Source organism: Mangifera indica, chromosome 3 (genome assembly GCF_011075055.1).
Source record: "Mangifera indica cultivar Alphonso chromosome 3, CATAS_Mindica_2.1, whole genome shotgun sequence".
In the NCBI taxonomy this organism is placed as follows: Eukaryota; Viridiplantae; Streptophyta; class Magnoliopsida; order Sapindales; family Anacardiaceae; genus Mangifera; species Mangifera indica.
Genome location: NC_058139.1, coordinates 18,039,257 through 18,063,750, shown reverse-complemented (window position 1 = coordinate 18,063,750; position 24,494 = coordinate 18,039,257). Strand labels below are relative to the sequence as shown.

The window sequence follows — 24,494 nt, the reverse complement described above, 5'->3', positions numbered from 1 at the left end:
GTCATTAGTACAATATATAAGCTCAACACTCATCAATCATTGTCTACGCAATCCAAGAAATTTAACATGTACAAGATATACTTTTCTTGGAAGAATCTCAGTCAAAGGATCAGTGACTATACAATGCGTAGAATTATATTGTACGTTCATTTTCCTCTTGGAAATTGAGTCTTTTATTACGTTGTGTCTAGTGTCGATACGTTTGGTTATCTTATAAAAAAATTAAGATCTTTCATTTCAACAGACAACCATTGCTCTAACAATATTGTCATGTTTACTCAGATTCACAAAGAATCTTCTTAACCAAATAGTTTCTTGCACATTTACTGAATAGGCTATATACTAGGCTTCCAATGTGGATACGGCTACGCATCTCTGTTTCTTATCGCTCCAAGATATGAGTCCTTTTGGAGTAAGAAAAACTTAGCTGTTATCTAATTTGCGTTGGTTTAAAAACACTTCCCCAATTGGCATCTCAATGGCCAATCAAACGCAAGTTTGATCCTTAATCACATAATCAATCATCCACAGAGCCTTAAAAATATCAAAAATTCTACAAACAGCCTTTCAGTGCTCTTTTCAACATTTACTTATATCGACTAACTAGCCCAATAACAAAATAAATATCTGGGCATGTACGCATCATAGCATACATAATACATCTGATGACATCTGAATAGGTAACCTTTGACATCTCTCTGCTTCTATCTTAAGTTTTGGGACATATCTCTTTTGGCTCAATAATTCGTCATTTGTCATAGGAATATCAACGGATTCACAATATACCATATTGGATTGTTCTAGAACATTTTGAATATTACGCTCTTATGACAGAGTCAAAAGTTTCTTTGAACAATTCCTCTAAATGTAAATTCGTAATATATATTCTGTTTACCCACATCCTGCAAGTCACAGATATGGACAACCATCCTTTGATGATTATCACTTACTTCAAATCATTTCTAGCTATTTATACATCATCACACATATTGATAGAATTACAAATTTCTCATCAGACTTTGTCACATAGACATGACGGTCTTGATTAATCATTTTAAAATTCAAGTACTAGTATCTAGATGACAGTTTTAGGTCATTCAATGTCTTTGAAGCTCGCACACTCTGCGCTTCAGACCTATAACAGTAAGATCTATATCTCATTTCATGCAGATTTCTTTGTCAAGTTTTCCACTAAGAAAAATTGTCTTGACAGTCATCTGGTGTAATTCTAAATTCAAATGTGTTATTATAGCTAAAACCAAATACATTGAAGTAAATATTATAAATGACGAAAATATCCTTTTACACAATCTATACCTTCTTATTGGGTATAGTTTTTCGCTATTAAGCGAAATTATATATATTTATTGAGCCATTTGCCTTATGACTAATTTAGGAAACTCATTTATTCCCAATAAATTTTCGATCTAGCGATAAGTCAACCAAAACCTAGAATTGGTTTGTTTTCTGAGTATTCTATTTCTTCTTCCAATGCATTTCAAAAATTTTCTTATCAAAGGATGAGACATTTATTTCAGGTTCTTTATCATCTTGGGGAGTGGTTATGAAAACTTTGTTTTCATTTAAAAAAAAAACGTCACTTGAATACTTTTGGACGTCCACTCCAATGCAATTGAGAATTAATGCTCTCACTATCCAAAATAGATTAAAGCTTAATCTCAATGCTCCCACTAGGGTGAGATGAATGAAACAAACAATTAAAGATCATTACTCCCACTATCCGAAATAGGCTGGAGCTCATTTGCATTTGCTCCCACTAACTAGAATAAGTATAGGTCTTATATCTTAGGACTCAACCAATGGTCGTTAAGATATACCCATCTTCATTCTTTTCTCATCTCATTCAGATGAAACCTATTATCAACATCATCCTTATTAAGAAAAATATCCTCTATGAATGTAGTATCTCTAATACAAGTTCAATTAATCTTCCAACGAAATCCTCCCTTATGAACACATACCTTTTGGAGTGCTCAGCGTATCTGATAAAGATACATTCATTTCTTCTCAGTCCCAATTACTCTAACTTATGGGAAAAGTTATGGATTGATATTACTAACCACTAAGGTTGCAATCAATTAACTTAGATTTTTTATCTGACCATAACTCATAGGGAGTAGAAGCAACTGGATTAGTAGGTAATCGGTTAAGTTCTCAAGCAGCAATAAATATCATATCATCACAAAGTGACTTGACGTTTTGCTTGCGTTTTCACTGACTTAACCATTTCCAATAGAGTTCAATTACTCTTTTTCGCTACACCGGTTGTTGCAAAGTTTTTGGAATTACTGTTTACCATACTATTGATTTCATTACTCAGTTCCTTGAACTATTGGAACAAATGCTCAAGATCTCGATGAGTTCATAAAACTCTTATATATTTTGTCTAATTGATTCTCAACCTCAATTATATAGTGTCTAAAGCAGTCTACTGCTTCTGACTTATGGGAGATCAAGTAGACAAGACCAAATCGAACATTGTTATCATCATTAGTGATGAAAAATGAGATACATTCTCAAACTTTACATTCATAGGAAAATATATATACCTAAGTATATAGATTGCAAAGGAAGTCAAACTCATATAGTTTTGTCAAATGGTTTTTAGAAGTTTTTCTAACTAGGCAATCCTTACATATGGACAATTCTATTTATGTGAAAGTTCCTAATAAACTTTCATAAGCCAATTTATTCAATCCATCTTGGCTTACATGCCCTAATGTAACATGCCATTTATTTGCATTCATTTCCATATATATAAGAGAAGCAAATAATGAAAAACTTAACATTATCAAAAATGTAAGGTGATAAACACCATATAACCATTCAACCAACAAACCAAATCTGTAGAAATCAATTCTATCACATTTCAATAAAACACCCAGAGAAATTCAAATTATATCCTAGTTTAAAAAGAACAAGTACTTTGACCAAGATTTACTGAATATTTGGAGCATATTGGATTTCGTGTAGGTATAGGATTCAATCATCTGCAAAACTTATTTGCTTGTGTCTATTCCTCTTACTACAAACTTTGTGTTGTTGCCTACATATATCCAATTCACTTTATTCAGAATTCGATAGAAATCTACTAAAAATCTTCTATCATGAACTACTTGGTTGGTGGCTTCAGAGTCTATAATCCACATAGGATAATACTCAGTTAATATCATAGTACCAGAAAATCAAAGTTACATCACTTGATTTTAAACAAGACTATCATTTTCATCTCTGTTCATTCACAGGCGATATAATTCTTGTTGCTTCTATTGCAACTACTCATCTTGTTTTCATCTCTTTTTTTAGTACTTTTGCCACTCTTCTCATTTCAATTCCTTGTTCTTATTCTTTGAGCATTAAACGATCTCCTTCTTATATAAGGACTTGAGCCACTCACTTTTGAAAATTGATTCTGTAACGTATGCATGAGCATAAAATTCAGCTACCTCATAGGCGTTTATCCTCAAATTTTATGTGGCTAGAATAATTGACAAAAGTCCTTCTTTTCTCATTATAGGTCATATGTACCTTGATACACTCCCACTTTCGAGAAGAAATCATTTTTCTAAATGAACCTCCTATTCATGTATCAGGTTACACGTAGCTGACTTTAGTTTCATAATTAGATTTGACATTCAATCAAATTCAAAAATCAACTGTCATCAGTTGAGGACTGCAGTTCCTCCAAACTTTTCAACTAAAACCAGACTTATGGCATATGCAGTTAAACTTTCATGGTACTTATATACCAGATTGATAATCATGAAACTAATCAAGATATCACACGAAGTGGATCTTGCTTCTTACATGCGTGATGTGCGTCCACATCACGTTTGTGTAAGACACTGATTAGGTTTCTATCCCTTAGTCAGCCACAACTAAATCTTAACCTGATTCACAGCCTCTAAAGCCTTTTGCTCACCTAGGATATTGTGCATTTCAAATGCCACATGGTTTAATTCTCTCTATTCAGTATCATTCTCATTCAAATCAGCCATCATTTTCTAAGATGTTATGGTTAACTAGATCACAGAGACATCTATCAGACACAACGTTATCAATGCAATCAAATACACATCAATTGTCGCAATTACGTATTAAAATTTTAAAATATCTTACATAAGGCACAGAATCGAAAGTTCACTATGTTCCCAATCATCTTTCATGACACAAATGCTTGACATTTTAAACTTTAATCTAATTGGGCCAATATTAATTCTAGATGAGAATTTCATTAAATTCTACCAATCTCAGAATTCCTACACTTAACAAATACATATGATACAACGAATGTATCATCTATTTTGACTAGGACCATTTCATCAACCCGTATCGATCTTTGAGTCACTTTATCCATGATAAAGTCTCTATTACATTTGTGTTAGGTCAAATACCTCACATTACGATAGTTTTGGGAATAACGATAAAATAATGAATATTTTATCATACATTACTAAGCGTCACTCTATAGCAAGCTGTAATGAATCCACTCAGTCCCAAAAAGTTTCAAATTCTTGTCCCGAATAAGATCATTGATAACGGGGATCATATTTACGTATAGATATTTTCTCTTTCCCAATTAAGAGAATTCAATAGGATATTGATAATTTCTACATGCAACGTGATGGTCTCTAATCAATAAATTTGCATGAAGTAGAAACATGTATCCTAAAACACCAATATGTGTTTTCGGGAATTGGAATAAGATATTACATGTCATTATACGCCGTAAGACCCATGGAACACATCTCATATACCGATTCAAGTATTACACAACTTCCAAGGACTAGAAAACAAGATTCAAGTGCCAATGCACACTGAAAGTGGGTGTTTATGCGCGGAAATAAGCTCATAAGCTCCTTCACGCGCCAAGTAAACACTGCACGCGCCTCCACATGCCGTATATATATCTATACGCGCCCTCACGCACCATTGATGATTCAGACGCGCTGTCACGTGCCTTCACGTTCTTACATGTGCCTTCACACGCCAGAATTGGTCACCACGTGCGGTCAAATGTTGACCATTGATTGGTTAACTATTTGACCGTTGACTAGTCAATAGTTGACCGGGTTATCCATGGGTCATGATCCGGGTTGGGTGACCCGGTTGATTAAACGGGTTAACCCGTTGACTGGTTCGGGTCTTGACCAACCCGTTGACCTCCGGTTTGGGTAATCAGGTTTTTCCAACCCGATTTTGACCCGAAACTCACGATGAACCCTAATCTTGTTGTCCGTCTAATTGGCCATTTTCTGACGATTTTTCGGTGACAATACCATAGGGCTTTTGAAGCCCAGTCAACGCAAAGTTCAATCGTTCCAAGTTTCGATGCCGATGGCGCCGGAATCCATCGAAATGGTGAGCAAGAAAAAACACACCTTGGGTCTCGGATTTGGGTCTATTTCGATCGATTCCAGCGTTAATTCGAGTTGATTTTCAATTTAAAACATGTAATATTATTCCTAGCATTCATCCAACATGTTTCCCAACACCAATTTCATGCAATTTTGGCCGAATTAAATTCATCCCCAAAAACGAAATTTTAAACAAATTTCTATATTCAGATTCTAATTTGTATAATATACGCAATATCATTTATAGAAAACATAACAAATATGTATCCTAGGCTCTGATACCGATGTTAGAAACAATTAAACATGCCAGGATCCGAATTTTGTGAAATGTGTAAATAGAATTTACGTACCCATTTATGTGTTCGATGAAGCGTCTTCGAATTCTACGCGAGGTGTTGACGTTAGTCTGTTTCCACGACGCCATTTGCCCATGTACTGATTTCCATTTGGGAGACTCATTTACTGTGCATTCATTTTGGCAGGGAAGGGTTCTCTGTAAAAATAGTATTCTCATTTCATCTCCTTACCCTTTGGGAGGCAGTTAAGACTTTTTATATAAAAGTCCAACCGCCAATTAAGTGCTAATAACTGCTCTTTGGCAGTTAATCAAATTAGGTAGGGTTGACCCGTCATAGGTGGACCCAGATCCAATAGGTCATCCTTCACAAAACGCAAGAGTCTCCCTTGAGAAGGTAGTTGATATAGTTGACTTTCTCAAAATCAAACATTTAGAACAACAACAACACACTCTCCATTACTTTAGGCCAACATGGATGGGTCATTTGTTGAAGGTTGGTGTATACTTGGCAAACCATATATCGGGTGTAGTTGGGTCTAGACTGACAACCGATGTCATCTCTTGCTTTTCTGTTGTCCTCTTTGGTACAATAGACACTAGTGGTGCCACAACCCGCTTACTAACACTACATGGAGCGCTAACTTGCTCCCTTAATACCTCATGAATAATGTTCTTGATATTAGTGGCATTAAGACTTTGCTAGGAGGTCAAAGTAGTTGTCCTCGTATCTTGTGCATTCTATGGGTTGGTAGTTGGAGCATTGCTATTTAATCTTTTCGATCTCCTAATTATGAACCTATAAAACTCATATTCATTATTTTATAAAAATAATTTTGTATGTAAGAACTTTAAACTTTATTTATTATGACCAACTTGCAAGTGTGGTTAGCATAACATAAGAGACCTACTTAACTTTATTCAACTTTCTATATACACTTAGACATTTCTTGGATACCAAAATTATACTTTGATAACAACTTGTAACATCTCTCTCTAGAAGTACTATCTTATAAAAAAAATATTATTATATTTGACTAAATAAGTATGAAATTCTTAATTTAAAATGCAAATCTTTAAAAAAATGACTAAAGCACCTTTATTCATAAATACTCAACAAAAGTGTCAAAAGATGTCCTCATAATCACTTACGTTAAGTGTGTAGAAATCATAACATAAAAGGTTTGTCATCAATTACATAGATATAACTAAAAATACCAATTTCAATAAAGCCACAAAAAAATTTTGACTTTATCAAAATGAAGATGAATCATGTGTATACAAAATTTAGAGGAGTGTTCTAACATTTATGATACTATATATCAATAACATATCAATCATTAGTATTGAAATACTGCACTTGTCAATGGTAAAAAACTTGATTATACAAATGTTTTTTGATAACAGATTAATAAAGGTAGTCTATATTGATAATATTGCGATTTATTGTTATAGATTGTATAGATTACAAAACATTAGTAAAAGTGTATACCTAAACAAGATTTAACATAAAAGAATCTGAAAGTATATCTCTCTATGTCACATTATGTATGTTTTTCTTAGAGATTACGATTTTTAACACAAGAAGTAAAAAGAAAGAATTATTTTAATTTTATTAGCATCTACTATTTGATTCATCACACTTACCAATAAAACTATTTGATTCATCACATACACCATCTTATATTCTTGTTAATTTCTTAGGTTCTTCGAGAACTTATAGAGGATATTGATCGTGTCTAAACTACTGTTAATGGATAACTATCAAGAAATAAAATTGAATTCTTGAGAAAGAATATGGATACTTTCTTTGTTTGTAGAGAAAATGAAATCACTATTGGAGGACACAATGATACCTAATTCCAAGTTGTGAATTGGAACATTGATTGAGTAAGATTATATGTATTAGTTCAATGTGGTTGCAACGAATTCTACTTCTGTAACCAAGTATGATGCATTATTAATTGTAGTTGTAAAGGTGAATTGGATGATAAAACTCATTTTTTAAGTTGTTGTGATTCTGAGCATAGTCAATCCAGTATTGTTGTACTGTGCCAATACTTAATTATAGAATCACGATCTCACCATATGATCTAATCATATACTTATGTGATTTCACTTGACCAAAGTGTTTGAGTAATGAAAGATTCACTAACCTGTTTAATACCAATGACTTGTGATGTCTCTATAATATTAGTATTGCTATGTCGCAACAAAAGCATGTTAGGCACATACAATCATTCGATGTTGATTGCATGAATGATTGGCTACAGTCCAAGAGACTGATTGTTGGAGTTGGCACTCTACAACCAATCTTCTTGGCAATATACATCCATGATGAGTCATATTTATACAATTACAAGCGGTATACATTATATATAAGCACATATGTTTACATGTATATCAAGATAAATATTTTTTTAATGGTAAAACTGTGACAAGGAGATCAACATGAATTTTTATCATGAGAACCCTACATGCACATTAGCGATCATTCTAGAAATAGTTGCAGCCTCAATATTTCTTGAATTAGGGCATATATAATACGATAACACTATCACTGTATTGAACTGCTCTACAAAAAGGTAGTAAAAAATCTCATGTGCCAAGGTTGTTTTCAATAACTTGATGCAACACATAGGTGCATATTAATTGCATATTTACTAGGCTGACCCACCAAAGGATTTTACATATATGGTAACCTAATATTTGTGGAACAAATCCTCTGATGGATTATGATGCATTTGATCATATGAGTTGGGATCACTAAAGTGTCACGTATATCTATCAACTTAGATTGACTCTAGTTAATGTAGTCTTTTATTAGGGCTATCAATATGGTAGTCGTTGATTATATTAAAAAGGGTATCAGAGTTATAGTGGATCAACAAAGGATACATCATTGGGGTATAAAAGCAGATATCTCATATAACAATTTGGTTATGACAACATTTTATAAATCTATGACCATAATTAAAATGGGTTGGTGTCCAATCTAGTATTAGTTCAATCGTTGCATTAGTAACCAAACATTAACAACAAGGATAATTTGAGGTAAACAATATTTTTATACCTCAGTTTTAATGAGATATCGATTGATAAAAGGATTTAATTGTATAGTAACTATACCATTAAAAGGTAAAATCAGTGTTCTATTGTGCTTTACTATTTGGAAGACCATAGTGGTGTATATAATTTGGTTCAGACCATAAAACCAAGCCGAACTGTTTAAAAATTACAGTTTAGTTTGGTTTGGTTTGTAAAATGATTTGGCTTACGTTGATAAATTTTTGATGAATAGTTTTCAGTTTGGTTTACGGTTTGAACAATTTTCAAACTGCACCAAATCATAATTCGTATTTTTTAAAAATACATGTATATAAATATTTTTGATAGAAATTTTCAATAAGTAATTAGGTGTGCAACTTGTTTTTTTCATATTTATTTTGTCATTTTCTTTACATATATATTGTATGTATATTTCATATTTATTTTACATGTTTATATTAAATTATAGAAAACTATAATTTAATTAATTTTATCAAATAATATATATTTAGAAATGAATGATTTTAATAGGTTCAAATGTTAATTTAAACTGAATTAAACCATATTTTTTTAGTTTGATTTAAAATCTAAAATGGTTTAGTTTGGTTTGAATTGAAAAATTTTTAAGTCATTTTCTTCGTTTAGTTTGAAAAAGTTCTCAAACAGCACCAAACCAAATAGTGCACACTCTAGAAGGCCATGATGTTCTAATAAAGTTTGCTCATCATCTGTAAATAAAGGGATGATTAATCCCAGATTGATCACGATTATATTTGCTGCTAATTGGATAAAACACCAATGGAACACACACATTAGAGTCTTGAGTGCCAAAATTGAGAAGTATTGGGTATATTGCATATGAAGTGAATCATGCAGGGGTTTTACTAGATTTTGATCATTTTGATCTCTGTTAACGAGTTGTATGAATCTAATCCATACTGGATTGATTCAACACTTAATTTTGAGCATACTTATAATATTTCAAACATTAAGGGGCTAAATAGTAATAATTCAAAAGTTAGGAGTTTACAGGAATATTTGTGAAGTGTGATTAAGGTTAGGTTTAATATAAATTAAACACTTATTTCATAATTTCTCCATTCCTTACACAAAATCATCACATATTCAATTTAACGCAAACTAGCATTCGCCTGTATCCCCAACAACTTCATCAACTTCGTGTGGTTTTATTGATACTTTTGTGTGAATAGAATCCTTGCTACCTTGTGAGGACTTGTGAAAGAAAAGATTTTGAGTTTCTACATTGGTGGAGCTGCCAAACATTGGTATGATCCTAAACTTGATTTAAATGTCATAAATTTCGTGTCCCTTGATCATGCAGCAATTTGAATTTTGAAAATTCGTTTCAAGGCCAATTTTTCCACTGCTTTTATCCTATTTGGATTTAGAAATCCCTTTGGGCCTTGGCTAACTTTGATTGAGCAATCACATTATGATTTGGCTGTCCTATGTAAACAATTGGTGCTGGCTGACTTTATTTTGCAAGACTGGGCTGTTCTAGGCTACTATCTAAATCCTCGCATGACTAGTTATCCAAAGAATTCACGTGCCACCTTCCACAAGCCATTGGAGGAAGCTAATTCCGAAATTATATGGTGGCTAATTATGACATGGTTGTCATTCCACTGTTAAGTTGTTGGTAAAATTTTTCCTCACCAATTGTAGTACATAATTTAGAGCCTTACATAAGTAAGACTACGGTAATACTGATTAGAATTCAATTAGACTCCGATGTATGTTACTATGTGATAGGAATAAAATTATAGAATAAAGAAATTGAGACACAAGATTTTTAACTTGATTCAGCTTGATGGTCAAAATGTCTACATCTACTATGTAGCTTGTTGATTTTTCTATTATATATGATGAATACAAAAGGCAACTGTTATAGATCTAAACCCCAAGATACTCTGATCCAAACAATATCAAAACGAAAAAACAAAAAAAATAACAACACGATATACTTGGTTTGGATTTTGTAAAAAAAATCCTACATCCAAGGTAGAGGTATTCCTCTAGTCAAATCTACTATTTATCAAGTTTGATTACAAAATACAAACACATGGATCCCAACCTTTATACAACCAAATAGTATACAAAACCATATATAAGGTAAAAACAAAGTTAAAGAGAACCTGATTTCACTAGAGAGATGCCGTCAATCGAACTCAAGAAGCCAAAACTTTTTCACAGCACCGACAAATGAAAGAAACCAAAGAAGAAGAATATACACAACGCCTCACTACTATTCTTTCTTCTCTTGTGAAGTTCACGGTAAAAGGAGACCTAGGTTAAAATGAGTGAAAACCAAATAAATGACTGAACTGACCTTACTTAAAAAATGCAATGATTCATGCATCCTTAGATAAAGAATTACAGCTATGCCCTTATAGTTTGAAACACAACATTACAGTAATGTATATGTGCATGTGTGCCTATGTGTAGGTGTCTTTTAGCCTCCCTATGTCTCTTGGTGATCCCAGGTATTTATAGAACTTTTGAGGAGAAGTTATAACTAAATATGATTCCAAGGATTCATGTCTACTCTAATTAAATTAAAAGAGAATATTACAATATAAAAAATATCCCAACTAGGAAAAACAAGATAGTTTTCCTTGTTGTCATGGAAGGGAATAGGACAATGCTTGTGCGAGATTCTAAACAGAATCTCTGCAAAACAGAGGTCTTATCGCCACCTTAAGCTGAAAAATGTACCTGCATTCTTCGTTGTTAGGGGGACAAGTGATACTTCCTTCATTTCTAGTATTGTGGCTGGTTGTTGGACATGTTGGAATGGAAAGCTTTCTTCAAAATGATGTTTCCTGTGTAGATATAGTACAGGATGTCGTATAACACCTTTCTTTTTTTTAATTGTTTTAACTTCTTCCAACTAAAAACCATCTCTGAAAACCGCCCTGTCAGTGTTGTTCGGTAGATTGTCGAGTGATCTATCAATGATAAACAATGTCAGCGAATGTACCATCGATCCTAATATTATGAACTAGAACAACCCACCAATTATGAACTTATTTTAATATTATACATAATTATTTAAAAACAATTTAACCCAAAAAAAAAAAAAAATGTAGAGTTTCAGAATTATTTAGTGCATTATAAACCCATAAGCAGACTAGTGCTTGAGGATTTTTAATTTTAGTGTGAAAAACTTTGCCAAACTTGATAGAAAAAATACCGTCACAGTGCAGACAACGAAGCACAGCCGTAATTAACAATTTTCTTTAATACACCTAGCACACTTGATTCCCAAGCTTGTTTTTTGTGAAAGCATTAAAAAATTATTCCACTTAACTATAGTGAAAAAAATATATATTAATAGCCGATGATTCTTGCTCTTCTTTTCCATTGTTCTCCTTTTCAAGTTCTTTCACTTGATTATTTTTAACTTTGTTTAACATGGACTACGCACTTTGATGCCCAAATTTGTTCTTTGAGCAATCATTCTGGAATTCCAGTTAAATGTTCAGAAAAAAAGATGCAGCTTAGTACAAAACTTGGAATCACTTCATGCAATTACAGAAAAATATATTACTTGAAGAACTATTATAATAATCTAGTCATATTGGCAGTATCCACTAGAAGTTGCCTAAATTTTCTTGCATTTCCCAGGGAAATTGTGAACTCAGTGTATAAATAAGGCTTTACTTTCCTTGATCTCTCACCATTAAAACTTTCTAAGAACCAATCAATCTTCCTCCTCTTTGTTTCAATCATTTATGAACACAGAGATTATAATGGGTGTGTTTACTTATGAAATGGAGGTGGTTACGAAAATTCCACCAGCTAAGATATTCAGCGCCCTTGTCCTTGATGGTGACAAACTCATCCCCAAGATCGTGCCACAGGCCATTAAGACTGTTGAGCTCATTAAAGGAGATGGAGGGCCTGGCAGTATCAAGAAGATTACTTTTGGCGAGGGTTTGTTTTACACTATAATCACTTAATCCTCCTGTGTCATATATTTGTAAATAACATAAATGCAATGTAACTTGCTTACTGTCAATTGCAGGAAGCCAATTTGACTATGTGAAGCATAAGGTTGAAGCATTAGACAAAGAAAATTTCATCTACAATTACAGTGTGATTGAGGGTGATGCATTGATGAAATCATTAGAGAAAATCACCAATGAGATTAAATTAGCATCTTCTCCAGACGTGATTCAAACTGAACGACAAAGGAAGTAGAAACAGTGAAGCAGAAGCAGTGGAATGAAGAGAAGAAGCAGTTGAATAAAACTAAAAACGCAGAGATTGTTGTCGTTGAATAGGAATATGGTGCGCGATGTCGTTTGGAGCATGAATTGTAATTAGTGTGCGACATTGTTTCACGTAACTGATGTTGCGTCTTGGCCATTATAAATTGTAGAGAAAGGAAACGGGAAAAACAGTTTTTTTGGCGGATAATAAAATTGTTCTTCTTCTCTTATTCTTCTCTATGTCTTGTGTTTCTTTCTCTTATTATGTTATTCTTGTTCTTCTGTGTGTGTGTTCTTGGGTCAATTCTGTAGTAAACTGCATCATTGGTATCAGAGCTCCTATCCTAGCTATGGTAGAGACTCGTAATCAAGAATTTCGTAGGGAAATTGCACAGATGATTTCCCAAGTGGTTACTGAAGCTAAGACGCGACAACAGTAATCCATGGAAGACCTCAAGAATCTGATTACTGGCTTTAGTTTACAACATATTGAGGTAGTGTCAACTATGGCTAATCGCTGAGATGGAGGGGGGTCACAAAGTGGTTATGATCTGAGGCAACAATGGGAAAGATAGACGAGAATAGATTTTCCATGGTTCGGTGTTGAGGATTTTGAGGGATGGATCTTGAAGGTAGAATATTACTTTGAGGTTGATGTTACTCTTAATGACGACATATTGAAATTGGCAGCTTTACTCCTAAGGCGATTTAGTGGTATCAAAGTTTCATGAAAGCAAAGGGTGGAGCACCAGCGAGATAGGAGGAGTATGCTCCGACAATGAGAGCCAGGTTTGGCAACTAGGGATATGATGACCTATTGGCGGACTTAAAGAATTTGAAACAGGTGAGCACTCTTCAACGTTACCAAGATACTTTTGAAAAGTTATATCCGAGGACAGGAATTAGAGAAGACCAAGCCTTGAGTTTCTTCTTGGAAGGCTTAAAAGACTCTTTACAGATGCTTGTAAGAATGTTAAAGCCAAAAACGCTAACAAAAGCTTACTCATTAGCAAGGCTTCAAGAAATTACATTGGCAGTCGTGAATGACCAACCCCGACTTGCATTTAAAACCCCCTAAATGTTGACAACTCTAAAGAGTGTAAATCATAATTCTGTTGAAAGAACGACACAAACTAAGTCCTATAACTCTGCTGGTTTACTACCAAACCCAAATGTTCTAAAACTACTATAACCTACAAATTCCAGGTCAACTACCAGTAGAACCTTTGATGAAAAAAGAGCAAAAGGACTATGTTTTTGGTGTGATGAGAAGTATACTTTAGGCCATAAATGTAGAAGGAAATAAGCTTATGTGATACAATTGCATGTTGAGATAGAAGGTAATGAAGATATGAAAGCAATGAGTGAAGTTAGGCCACAAGAATCAGTCTTAGAGGAGCATGGGTTGATGCAACTCTCCTTGCAAGCCTTACAAGGATTAATAGGAGCTAGAACTATGAGGCTTAATGGAATGCACGATAGAAAGAGGTTATATATTTTAGTGGATTCGGGGAGTACTCACAATTTTATCAATGAGCAGACTGCGCAAAGGCTTAGCTGTCTTATTCAAGAGGTGACTGGTGTGCATGCTACAGTGGCTAACAGACAGGAATTACAATGTAGAGAACTTTGCCGAGGGTTGCATGTTAGCGTGCAAGGGCAGATGCTATCCATCATAGCTTATACATTACCCTTGGAAAGTTATGACTTGATATTAGGAACCCAATGGTTGGTTGGATTGGGAGATATCACATGGAAATTTGAAGCACTAACAATGAGGTTTGTTGTGGAAGGACAATAATACCATTTGTAAGGAGAAAGAAAAGAAGAGTTGAGTGTTATAAGAAAACCTCAATTATGTAAACTTCTTTGTAAACAATACTAGTTGGCTTTGATTAAACTATTATGGACTGGAAGTCAAGCAGACGAAGGAAAATTGTATGAACTCCATGTGACAGAACCTGCAGGGGTAAAGGAATGGAAAGAATTAGAAGAATTGTTGGACACATATAAAAGGATATTTGAGGAGCCAAAAGGGCTACCACCTTATAGATTCCAGGACCATAAGATTATTTTGCAAGAAGGAGCACAACTTATAAATCTTAAGCCTTATAGATATGGGGGAATACAAAAGGATGTTATAGAAAAAATGGTTAAGGAGATATTAGAGGCGGGAGTGATTAGAGATAGCTTTAGTCCTTACGCAAGTCTAGTGGTGTTAGTAAAGAAGAAAGATGGTGCATGGAGAATGTGTATAGACTATAGGGCATTGAATAAAATGACTATCAAGGATAGATACCCTATTCCTTTGATAGAAGAGCTTCTGGATAAGTTGAGTGGGGCTGCCATCTTCTCAAAATTGGATCTTCATTCAGGATATTGGCAAATACGTATGCATCTGTCTTCAATTGAGAAAACAACTTTTAAGACACATGAAGGGCATTATGAGTTCTTGGTTATGCCATTAGGACTCACAAATGCTCTTTCCACATTTCAAAACATCATGAATTGCATCTTCAGACCATATTTGAGGAGATTTGTTTTGGTTCTCTTTGATGATATACTTGTTTATAGCAAGAGTAAAATTGAGCATTTACAATATTTAGAAGAGATACTAAAGTTACTTCACAAGCATAAGCTTTTTGCAAAAAAGAGTAAGTGTACCTTTGAGGCATCTAGTGTTGAGTATTTGGGGTATGTTATCAGCAAGGAGGGTGTCACTACTGATTCCAAAAAAGTACAAGCAGTAAGGGAATGGCCTGTCTCGAAGACTATGAAGCAGTTAAGAGGGTTTTTAGGCCTCTTAGGTTACTACATAAGGTTTATTAAAAATTATGGGTAGTTGGCTTAACCTTTGACTGATCTACTCAAGAAGGAATACTTTGAATGGTCTTTACAAGCTCAAGAATCCTTTGAGACGCTAAAGGATCGTCTTTGCATAGCTCCAGTTCTAGTGCTACCTGATCTAAAACAGCTATTTCAGAATGAAGCTGATGCATCAAATGGTAGCATTGGGGCTGTTCTTCTGTAAAATGGACACCTTGTGGCTTATATTAGTAAGGCACTTTTACCCAAGAATCAATTGCTATCAGTGTATGAAAGAGAGATGCTTGCAATTCTATTCGCTTTGAAGAAATAAAAACATTACCTTCGTACCCAACACTTTGTGATCAAGACTGATTATCAAAGTTTAAAGTATTTGTTAGAGTAAAAACTCACCACCCTATCCCAATAAGCTTGGGTTACAAAATTGATGGAGTATGATTATGAAATCTGTTATAAGAAAGGTAAGGAGAATACAACAGCTGATGTACTTTCCAGAGTTTCAGATCTGAGCTTCACCAACTTACTATCACAATATTACCTGAAGAGCTGATGTGACAGATTTAAGAAGGTTGGGCTAATGATGTTAAATTATAAGCTATTATTGCAAACAAGGAAAAGGATGCTAGTAGCCATGCCCAATATGAGTGGGTTAATCATCAGCTAAAGAGGCACAAAAAGCTTGTGGTGGCTGCTAACATACAACTGTAGACTTAACTACTTCAATTGTTCCATGATTAGCCAATGGGAGGGCATTTTAGAGTCACTGCAACAATGAAGAAATTGGCCTTATTCGTGTATTAGAAAGGCATGTGGAAGGTTGTTAGAAACTAAATCAGATGGTGCATAGTCTGTCAACAATTTAAGTTTGAGAATGTGCCTTCCCTTGGACTGCTACAACCCATTCCTATACCGTCAAGAGTTTTTCAGGATATTACTATGGACTTTGTAGAAGGGTTGCCTAAATACCAAGGAAAGCAAGTTATTATGGTTATTGTTGATTGTCTGACTAAATATAGTCATTTCATGGGCCTCGCACATCTTTTTTAGTTCATACAATCACTCAATTATTTTTAGATCATGTATATAAACTTCATGGTAATCCTACCAGCATTATTAGTGATAGAGGGGCTCTCTTCCTAAGCAAATTCTAGCAAGAATTATTTCGGTTACAAGGTGTGGCTCTCAAATACACTACTGCTTACCACCCATAGTCAGATGGACAGAGTGAAGTAGTCAACAAATGCTTAGAAGGGTACTTACGTTGTATGGCTGGAGAAATGCCTCATACGTGGTTCTATTGGTTACCACTTGTTGAGTATTGGTATAACACAAACCATCACTCCAGTATTGATATGTCTCCATTCCAAGCACTTAATGGCTATTCCCCACCCCTGCATATTTCTTATTTTCCAGGGGATTCGAAAGTGACTGAAGTTAATACTATGTTACAAGCCAGAGAAGCTACCATTCACATTCGACAGAATAACTTGAAAAATGCATAACATCGCATAAAATTACTATCTGATTGAAGGCGGTCTGAAAGGCAATTTAATGTGGGAGATATGGCTTACCTTAAGCTACAACCTTATTGCCAAATTAGTATGCACAATGGCAATCAAAAGTTGCAACCAAAATTCTTTGGACCATTCCCTATTATAGAAGCAATTGGTAAGGTTGCCTATCGTTTACAACTTCCTGCCGAGGCTCTTATACACGATGTTTTTCATGTGTCACAGTTAAGACCTGCTTATGCTCATGTGGCGGCCTCTCCTACCTTACCACCCCAGTTCACACCTCAGCGCTACACTCATTACATTCTCGATAGAAAGCTTGTCAGGAAGGGTACAACGCCAACAGTGAAATTGCTTATTCAGTGGCGTAATGAAACCCCTGCCACTGCCACATGGGAATTTGCTAATACGTTACGAGCTCAGTTTCCTTCATTCTCCCTTGAGGACAAGGAAGTCAAGAAGGGGAGTAATTGATACAAACTGAACGACAGAGGAAGTAGAAACAGTGAAGCATAAGCGGTGGAATGAAGAGAAGAAACAGTTGAATAAAACTAAAAACGCAGAGATTATTGTCGTTGAATAGGAATATAGCGCATGACGTCATTTGGAGCATGAATTGTAATTAGTGTGCAACATCGTTTCATGTAACTGATGCTGCGTCTTGGCCATTATAAATTGTAGAGAAAGGAAGCGGGAAAAATAGTTTTTTTGGTGGATAATAAAATTGTTCTTCTTCTCTTATTCTTCTCTGTGTCTTGTGTTTCTTTCTCTTCTTCTGTTATTCTTGTTCTTCTGTGTGTGTGTTCTTGGGTCAATTCTGTAGTAAGCTACATCAGGACGTTGGATCCATCTGCAAAAGTATAAGCAAGTACTATACCATTGGTGACTTCTCGATTACGGAAGAGCAAATCAAAGCTGGCAAAGAAAAGTCTTCAGGATTGTTCAAGGCCATTGAAGCCTACCTTCTGGCAAATCCTGATGCCTATTAAAGTTACCAATATTAGGATGTTCAGATTTGTGTTTTGGTTAATAGGGCTTGGGGTCAAGTGTGGCATGTAATTTTCACTAGATCAAAGAGTTATGTATTGTTAATAAGGCTTTGGGTCAACTGGCTTGTAATTTTTAAGAGTCTGTATTGTATCATTTCACAAATAAATATAAAGAACTTCTTGTTAAGCTATCTATCTATCATGACCAAATGTACCATTTTGACATTACATCAAGAATAATTTACGTAGATGAATCTGGGAATATTATTAATATGTCCGACAGGAGGGCAATTTTCTAGAAAACATCTTGTAATGAGTACAAATTTATTCAACGAATTCTAGCCATCAGGCTTCAAGCTGACATTCAAATCACACTACTGTAAAATAAAGCAGAAGGAAGGGAAAATATCACAGTACAACAAAATCCTTAATAAGAACCAATTCGGAAATTGGTTTAGAGTGATAAGGCTTTAAACCTTAGGCATAGAGATCAGGGTTTGCCAAGAGATGTGCTTCCACGACCTTGTACAATTCAGCTGCTTTTTCTTGGCTCGCCTTGAAGACTTCTTCTTTTATTTCATGATCACCCTTTGTGTGGTACTCACTGGCCGCCTTACAAATGCTTCCACCGTTGCCAGAAGGCTCGAATTTAACCTCGAACACAATTGATTCAAGCTTCTCCCCCAAACTGTCGCCTTCAATCAAAGTGTACTTGCACATAAAGTTCTCTTTGTCGAGTACATCGATCCTGTGTTTCACATACTTGTAGTAACTTCCTGTCAATCACATACTTAAATCAAATTGCCATCTGTTCATGTAATTGTTAAAGAATACAAAGAAATACATTCGCTAAGAACAATTTATTAACAGGACTGACCATCAGGGAAGTTTATTAGCTTGATGCTGCCAACGCCTCCATCGCCTTCAATTAACCCGATGTTCTTGAATGATTGTGGCACCAACTTTGGGAGAAGATTGTGAGAATCAAGGATGAAAGCCTGGAACATCCTAGATGGAGCTACAGCTGTTGTCGTCTCTGAGTTATGGTGAAGAACCCCCATTTCTTTTTTTCTTCAAAAAACAGAAATACACCGAGGAGTCTAGAAGATTGGCTTGAATGAGGGTAGTTTTGAGTTTGTGGAGATGAAGGACAACTGGAGCGTATATATAGAATTTTTGTCTACAGTTCAATACCTTCAAAGCACCCTATATGGACTGGTCACAATTCTAGAATGCATAGAATTGTCTCTTCAAATTTGAGCAGAAAAAACAAAACTGATAGTTCAAAAGTTGAATGCTTAAATCTGCCCCATCACAAGACTGAAGTCAACCAAATTATAGAATAATGAAAATTTCAAATTTGCCAAATTGATGTTGATATAAACTTCGACGTAACACTTATTATTATGTTCAACGAATATGAAAATTCTCATATTTACATGTCTTTCAAATACCTGAGCAAGTGGCCAACTTTATAGAGGAAAAGACAACAAATAGCAGACTGCAGGCTGCAGACCGCAGACATTAAAGTAGAATTTTAGTTTCTAGATTTTAACTACTGGGAATTAATTGTGACCGATCTGAGTTATTTAAGTCCTAGTGAAATAGAAAACCAGTAACAATGTAGCCGTTACGTTTTAGTTACTGCTTTCTACAAAAGCGAAATCGGTATTTTTTTTTTAATTTTAAAAACATACAATAACGTAAAACCTCCATATGGAGTTTTTGAGTTTATATCTCTGCGTTTGGATGCTCTTCATCTTTCACAGTTGTTAGATTGTGTGATATCACTCTCAATCCAAGTATAGAACTGTACCCTGATATCCACATGAAACATGGACGGAAGGGGTTTGAAGCCCCACTAAAACATCACAATTTCGTAACTCATTCAAATTGGAATGCTACTTATTTTCAATGACTTTATTCTAAAATAAATTATTTCCACATAATAAAAGTTTTTCCAACCCTCATAAATAATACTCCAATAAATTTAGCATATTGAAAATCTTACATAATCACATAATTTCATATTCATTTTCGTAAGAACAACAATACAAAACAATTTCATATTCATTATCATAAGGAAAAGTAAATATGATCACTTTTATATTCATCGATGATAAGGACAGACAACATTCATCCTTTTCTATAAAATAATTTAAAAAAATTCATTAATGTTGCTCATAAATAGAAAACATGTCATTCGTAAGCTTATAAATAGAAAATATAAAATTTATACTGAACCTTTGCCGCATAATGTCACCTGTATTTTTGGTGATCCGATTGTATTCTTATTTGTATTCATCGTAAGTTCACAAACTTTTTATCATTCATATTTATATTCGTATAAGTTTGTAAACCTTTCTTCGTATTCATATTTATAATAGATTTGCAAATCTTTCATCATATTCATATTTATAATATATCCACAAACTTTTTATCATTCGTATTCATAATAGGTATGTAGACCTATTATAAATATTCATTTTCATAATAGGTTCGCAAACATTTCATCATTCATATTAATAATAGATTAGCAAATTTTTCATCATTCAGCATATGTCTTTGGATATTTTATCATCCGGTCATATATATATATATATATATATATATATATATATATATATATTGATTCTTAATTTTGTCAATTCCTCATCTTGCTATGTACATTTAGCAAATAAAATATCAAGTTTCCTTTGTAGAAATATCCATTAAAAAATGCTTTTCAATATATTTTAGATTAAAATAAAAGATACTTTTGAAATATGGTCATATACTAAATCATAAAATAGTTCATTCATCTTTATAAAATGATTTCATAACATGGTTCATCATATAAACATTTTTAATATGAAACATAGTTCATTACAATATTACATATTTTGTAATCTTTTACTTACCATAATAGTAGATAATTTCTAATTATGTTATCAATTGTCTAAGGAGATGCAAGTATCTCCATGTTGTCCTAGAAATTATAAATCAAACTTAACACTATCAAATCTTAATCCTAAACTATGCATTACTAACCCTTCTGTAACACCCACAAGTAAGCCCAAGGGCATTTTAGTTTTTTTTTTTTTTAAATGTGGCTATTAATGAATTCAGGGGTACACGCTAGTGTATGGAGGCATGCATAATAGTGTATGGTCAATAGAAGTAAATAAGTGGATTATATTGGGATCGTAACAAAACAGGAAGTTGCCTTAGTTGTGTAACTAGACACACGACTCTGTGTAGTCTATATACGCCCATGTATCGAGTCTTAGAGATAAAAAATAAAATGAGATCAATCCTAATTTTCTCACATTTGTTTTGTTTTCTAGTCGTTCAAAAGTGAAAATGTGTAAGAAAGAAGTCTATGGTTGCTTGAGGAGTCGTCGCCAATCACCAAAATAGTAACAGTCATGCAAGAAAGGCTTTGTTGCCTGAATCCAAGTAAGTGGAACGACTTCCTTTGTTTGATCATGTGGTTTTGTAGAATAGTTTTGTTATATGCATGATTCAAGGATTATCAAATAGAGTAGTGATGATTTCTATTGATGTAATTGATGATGAATATGAACATGGAGTTATGCATACTTAACCTATTGATTTTATGAAAGTTTAGTTTTTGATTGATTGATGTCTTAACATGGTTACTTTGTTTAAATAAATCTTATGAATATTATGCTTAAGGTGTGTAGAGACTTCTGTGTATGCCTTAGAAAGAGTAATTTTACTGGATTTATGATTAGAAAAGTGTAGAAACCATAGGTGTGATTTATAGATCATGACACACGATTGTGTATTGTCCCATACACGTCTATGTGTTGTTCTAGAAATTTTGAAGGTTTGAAGATCTTGTGCTCATTTTAAGTGGAGAAATGTACGATCATGTGGTATGAAATATACGCTCATGTATCGCTTCCCAAAAGTGGATGCCATGCAGCAGAGGACATGTGGCTCGTACAAGTGGATTGAAGTACACTAAAGTGTGTTTAGGTTAACTCTCTGTGTGCATCCGCCTTATACACGATTGTGTGCTAAGTGTCACATGCTCGTGTATATGGTTTAAGAGGCACACGAGCATAGGTTGAAAAGCATATGATCGTGTACCCTTAGACAAAGTCAAAAGATGATTAGACCCTAATGTTATGTGCATAAGAGAGGAGAGTTAGATAAGAAGAATAATAAGCTAGTAGAGGTTATAGAATTCAAGAGAGACATAAATAAAGTGTCTGACTAATATGGACGATGACACAAACTCAGATTAAATCGAATTCGAGTTAAAAAGTCAACAACCTTAAGGCTAGTGCCACATAACTAGATAGTCACCAATTATGTGCTTAAGTGATGATATTTGTGAAAGTAATAGGGCTAGATACCTATGAAATTCATCATGAACTTGATGTCGAGACATATAGCCACCTAGTTCAGTTTATGTGTGTATAGTAAAGATATGGCTTTTAGATAATTCTCACGAGATTAGCTAGATGCACCACATATGTACCTGAGATAAGGGCTATCTTTAGATGGTTAGTCAGTAGTTTTGATTAGCTTTTATGATAAGGGAAGAAACTACTATCAAAGATTTTCCCATGTGATTAGGGTGTCCAAGTTAAGATAACTTGATAGATCATTTGACATATGCATGAGTCACCATAGTAGCTTTTACCAAAGAATCAAATATGTCAATTTCAGCTTAGGTCAACAGAATTTTCGTGGTTGACCTATGTCAGGATACTAAGATGTTGTAATGTTACTATAGTTAGCTTACAAAATGAACATGAGTTTTACCACCAGATAATTTATTAGCTATGGACGCTAAAGGGTCTCTACTTATTAAGTTTTCTTACACATTTCTTTTATATGCTTTATAAGTAGAGGTGAATAGCAAGGCAGACAAGGATCCAATAGTCCAACTAGTAGTTGGACAAAACGAGGGGTTGCCATTCAGTTTGTTAGCTTGTATTATTTATATTATTATTATTTCTTTCAGACACATGGGTTTACTTAAGATTTGTATAGCTATTTTATAGCTGAGGTTTTAGATACTTGCTAATTTTTGAGTTTGATTTTTAAAGCAGTTATTTTTATTATATCACATTTTTGCATGCTTTTATAATGATGATCATGTGTTAAAGCTTTTAAATAATTCAATTGTGCATGTCTTTTTTGGTATATTCCCATAAGGGATATGTATATTCCTATAAAGAGGGTTGTTACATTAATGGTATTAGAGCATGATCTTGATACCTAAAAGGGTGAAAATTTTTATGTGTTTGAAAAATGCATATAGATATTAAGTAAGAAAGTAGCCCCTCGTGCAGTGTTGACCATTCCCACATCTCTACCATTGTATGTATAATATACCTGCTTTGAGATTAAAAGTAATTTATGCCTAAAGGCTATTATGATTTCAAGATGAAGAGATCCAAGAGATTAATTAAAGATGCCCTAAATATCCCTAGTTAGGAGAGAAGCTAAACAGATACACAGGGACAGATATTCAACACACTGATTGTGCTCTCTATTGATAATGTTATTATCCGCCAAATTGTTGGTTAGTGTAGGGCATGCAACTGAGATCTTATCGATGCCAAAGTAGTAATCATATATAAAGACACCATCCTAAGAGAGTAGGGGGAGTGTAGGAGCACCTTAAATTGATATTGGAGGTAGTACTAAAGAACATGCACATTTTATTTATAGCTTGTCAAGTTGTCATCAACCCCTAGATTTTAAAGGTAGTGCAGTGTCAGAAAGACTACTAGTTAAGGAGTGGCTAGAGGTAGTAAAGGATGTCATAAAGATCTACTTGATGACAGATGCTGATAAGATCCAGTATGGCAGTCTCTTATGAAGGATGATACTAAGATCTAGTGGTAGATACTATATAGGACCTACTGAGTTTTAGAGATGTCATCAATAGATTTCAAATAGCCTTTGAGTTAGATTATGTTTCAGTTAATATCATGTACATAAAGACTCAAGGGTTTCTCTATCTAAGATAGAGAGACATGTAAGTTAGAGAGTTCTTGACTAAGCTGAACTTGTTAGCCTAGTATGCTCTTAGTATAACTAGTTTAGAGAGAGGCAAGCTAGATGTTTTCATAGGAAGACTGAGGCCAAATATAACCAATGATGTGATGATAAGAGATAATCCTCTAAAGACTTTTTTAAAGGCCTTTGGTTGAGCCTTAAGACCTGAGGCTATAAGATAACATATG

At 34.0% G+C, this 24,494-nt stretch overlaps 2 protein-coding genes across 2 annotated transcripts; one reads left to right on the top strand and one right to left on the bottom strand.

The window, feature by feature from the left end:
* Positions 1 to 12,494: 12,494 nt before the first annotated feature.
* Positions 12,495 to 18,282, top strand: LOC123212209 (major allergen Pru ar 1-like). The gene is made up of 3 exons (XM_044631283.1): positions 12,495 to 12,678; positions 12,770 to 12,915; positions 18,130 to 18,282. The coding sequence occupies exons 1-3, from the start codon at positions 12,495 to 12,497 to the stop codon at positions 18,280 to 18,282; spliced, it is 483 nt and encodes a 160-aa protein (XP_044487218.1).
* Positions 18,283 to 18,522: 240 nt separating this feature from the next.
* On the bottom strand, positions 18,523 to 19,436 carry LOC123210423 (major allergen Pru ar 1-like). The gene is made up of 2 exons (XM_044628767.1): positions 19,160 to 19,436; positions 18,523 to 19,058 (listed from the first exon to the last, which is right to left on the bottom strand). Exons 1-2 carry the CDS (start codon positions 19,341 to 19,343, stop codon positions 18,760 to 18,762), a joined length of 483 nt encoding a protein of 160 aa, XP_044484702.1. The 5' UTR covers positions 19,344 to 19,436; the 3' UTR covers positions 18,523 to 18,759.
* Between the last annotated feature and the right edge of the window lie 5,058 nt (positions 19,437 to 24,494).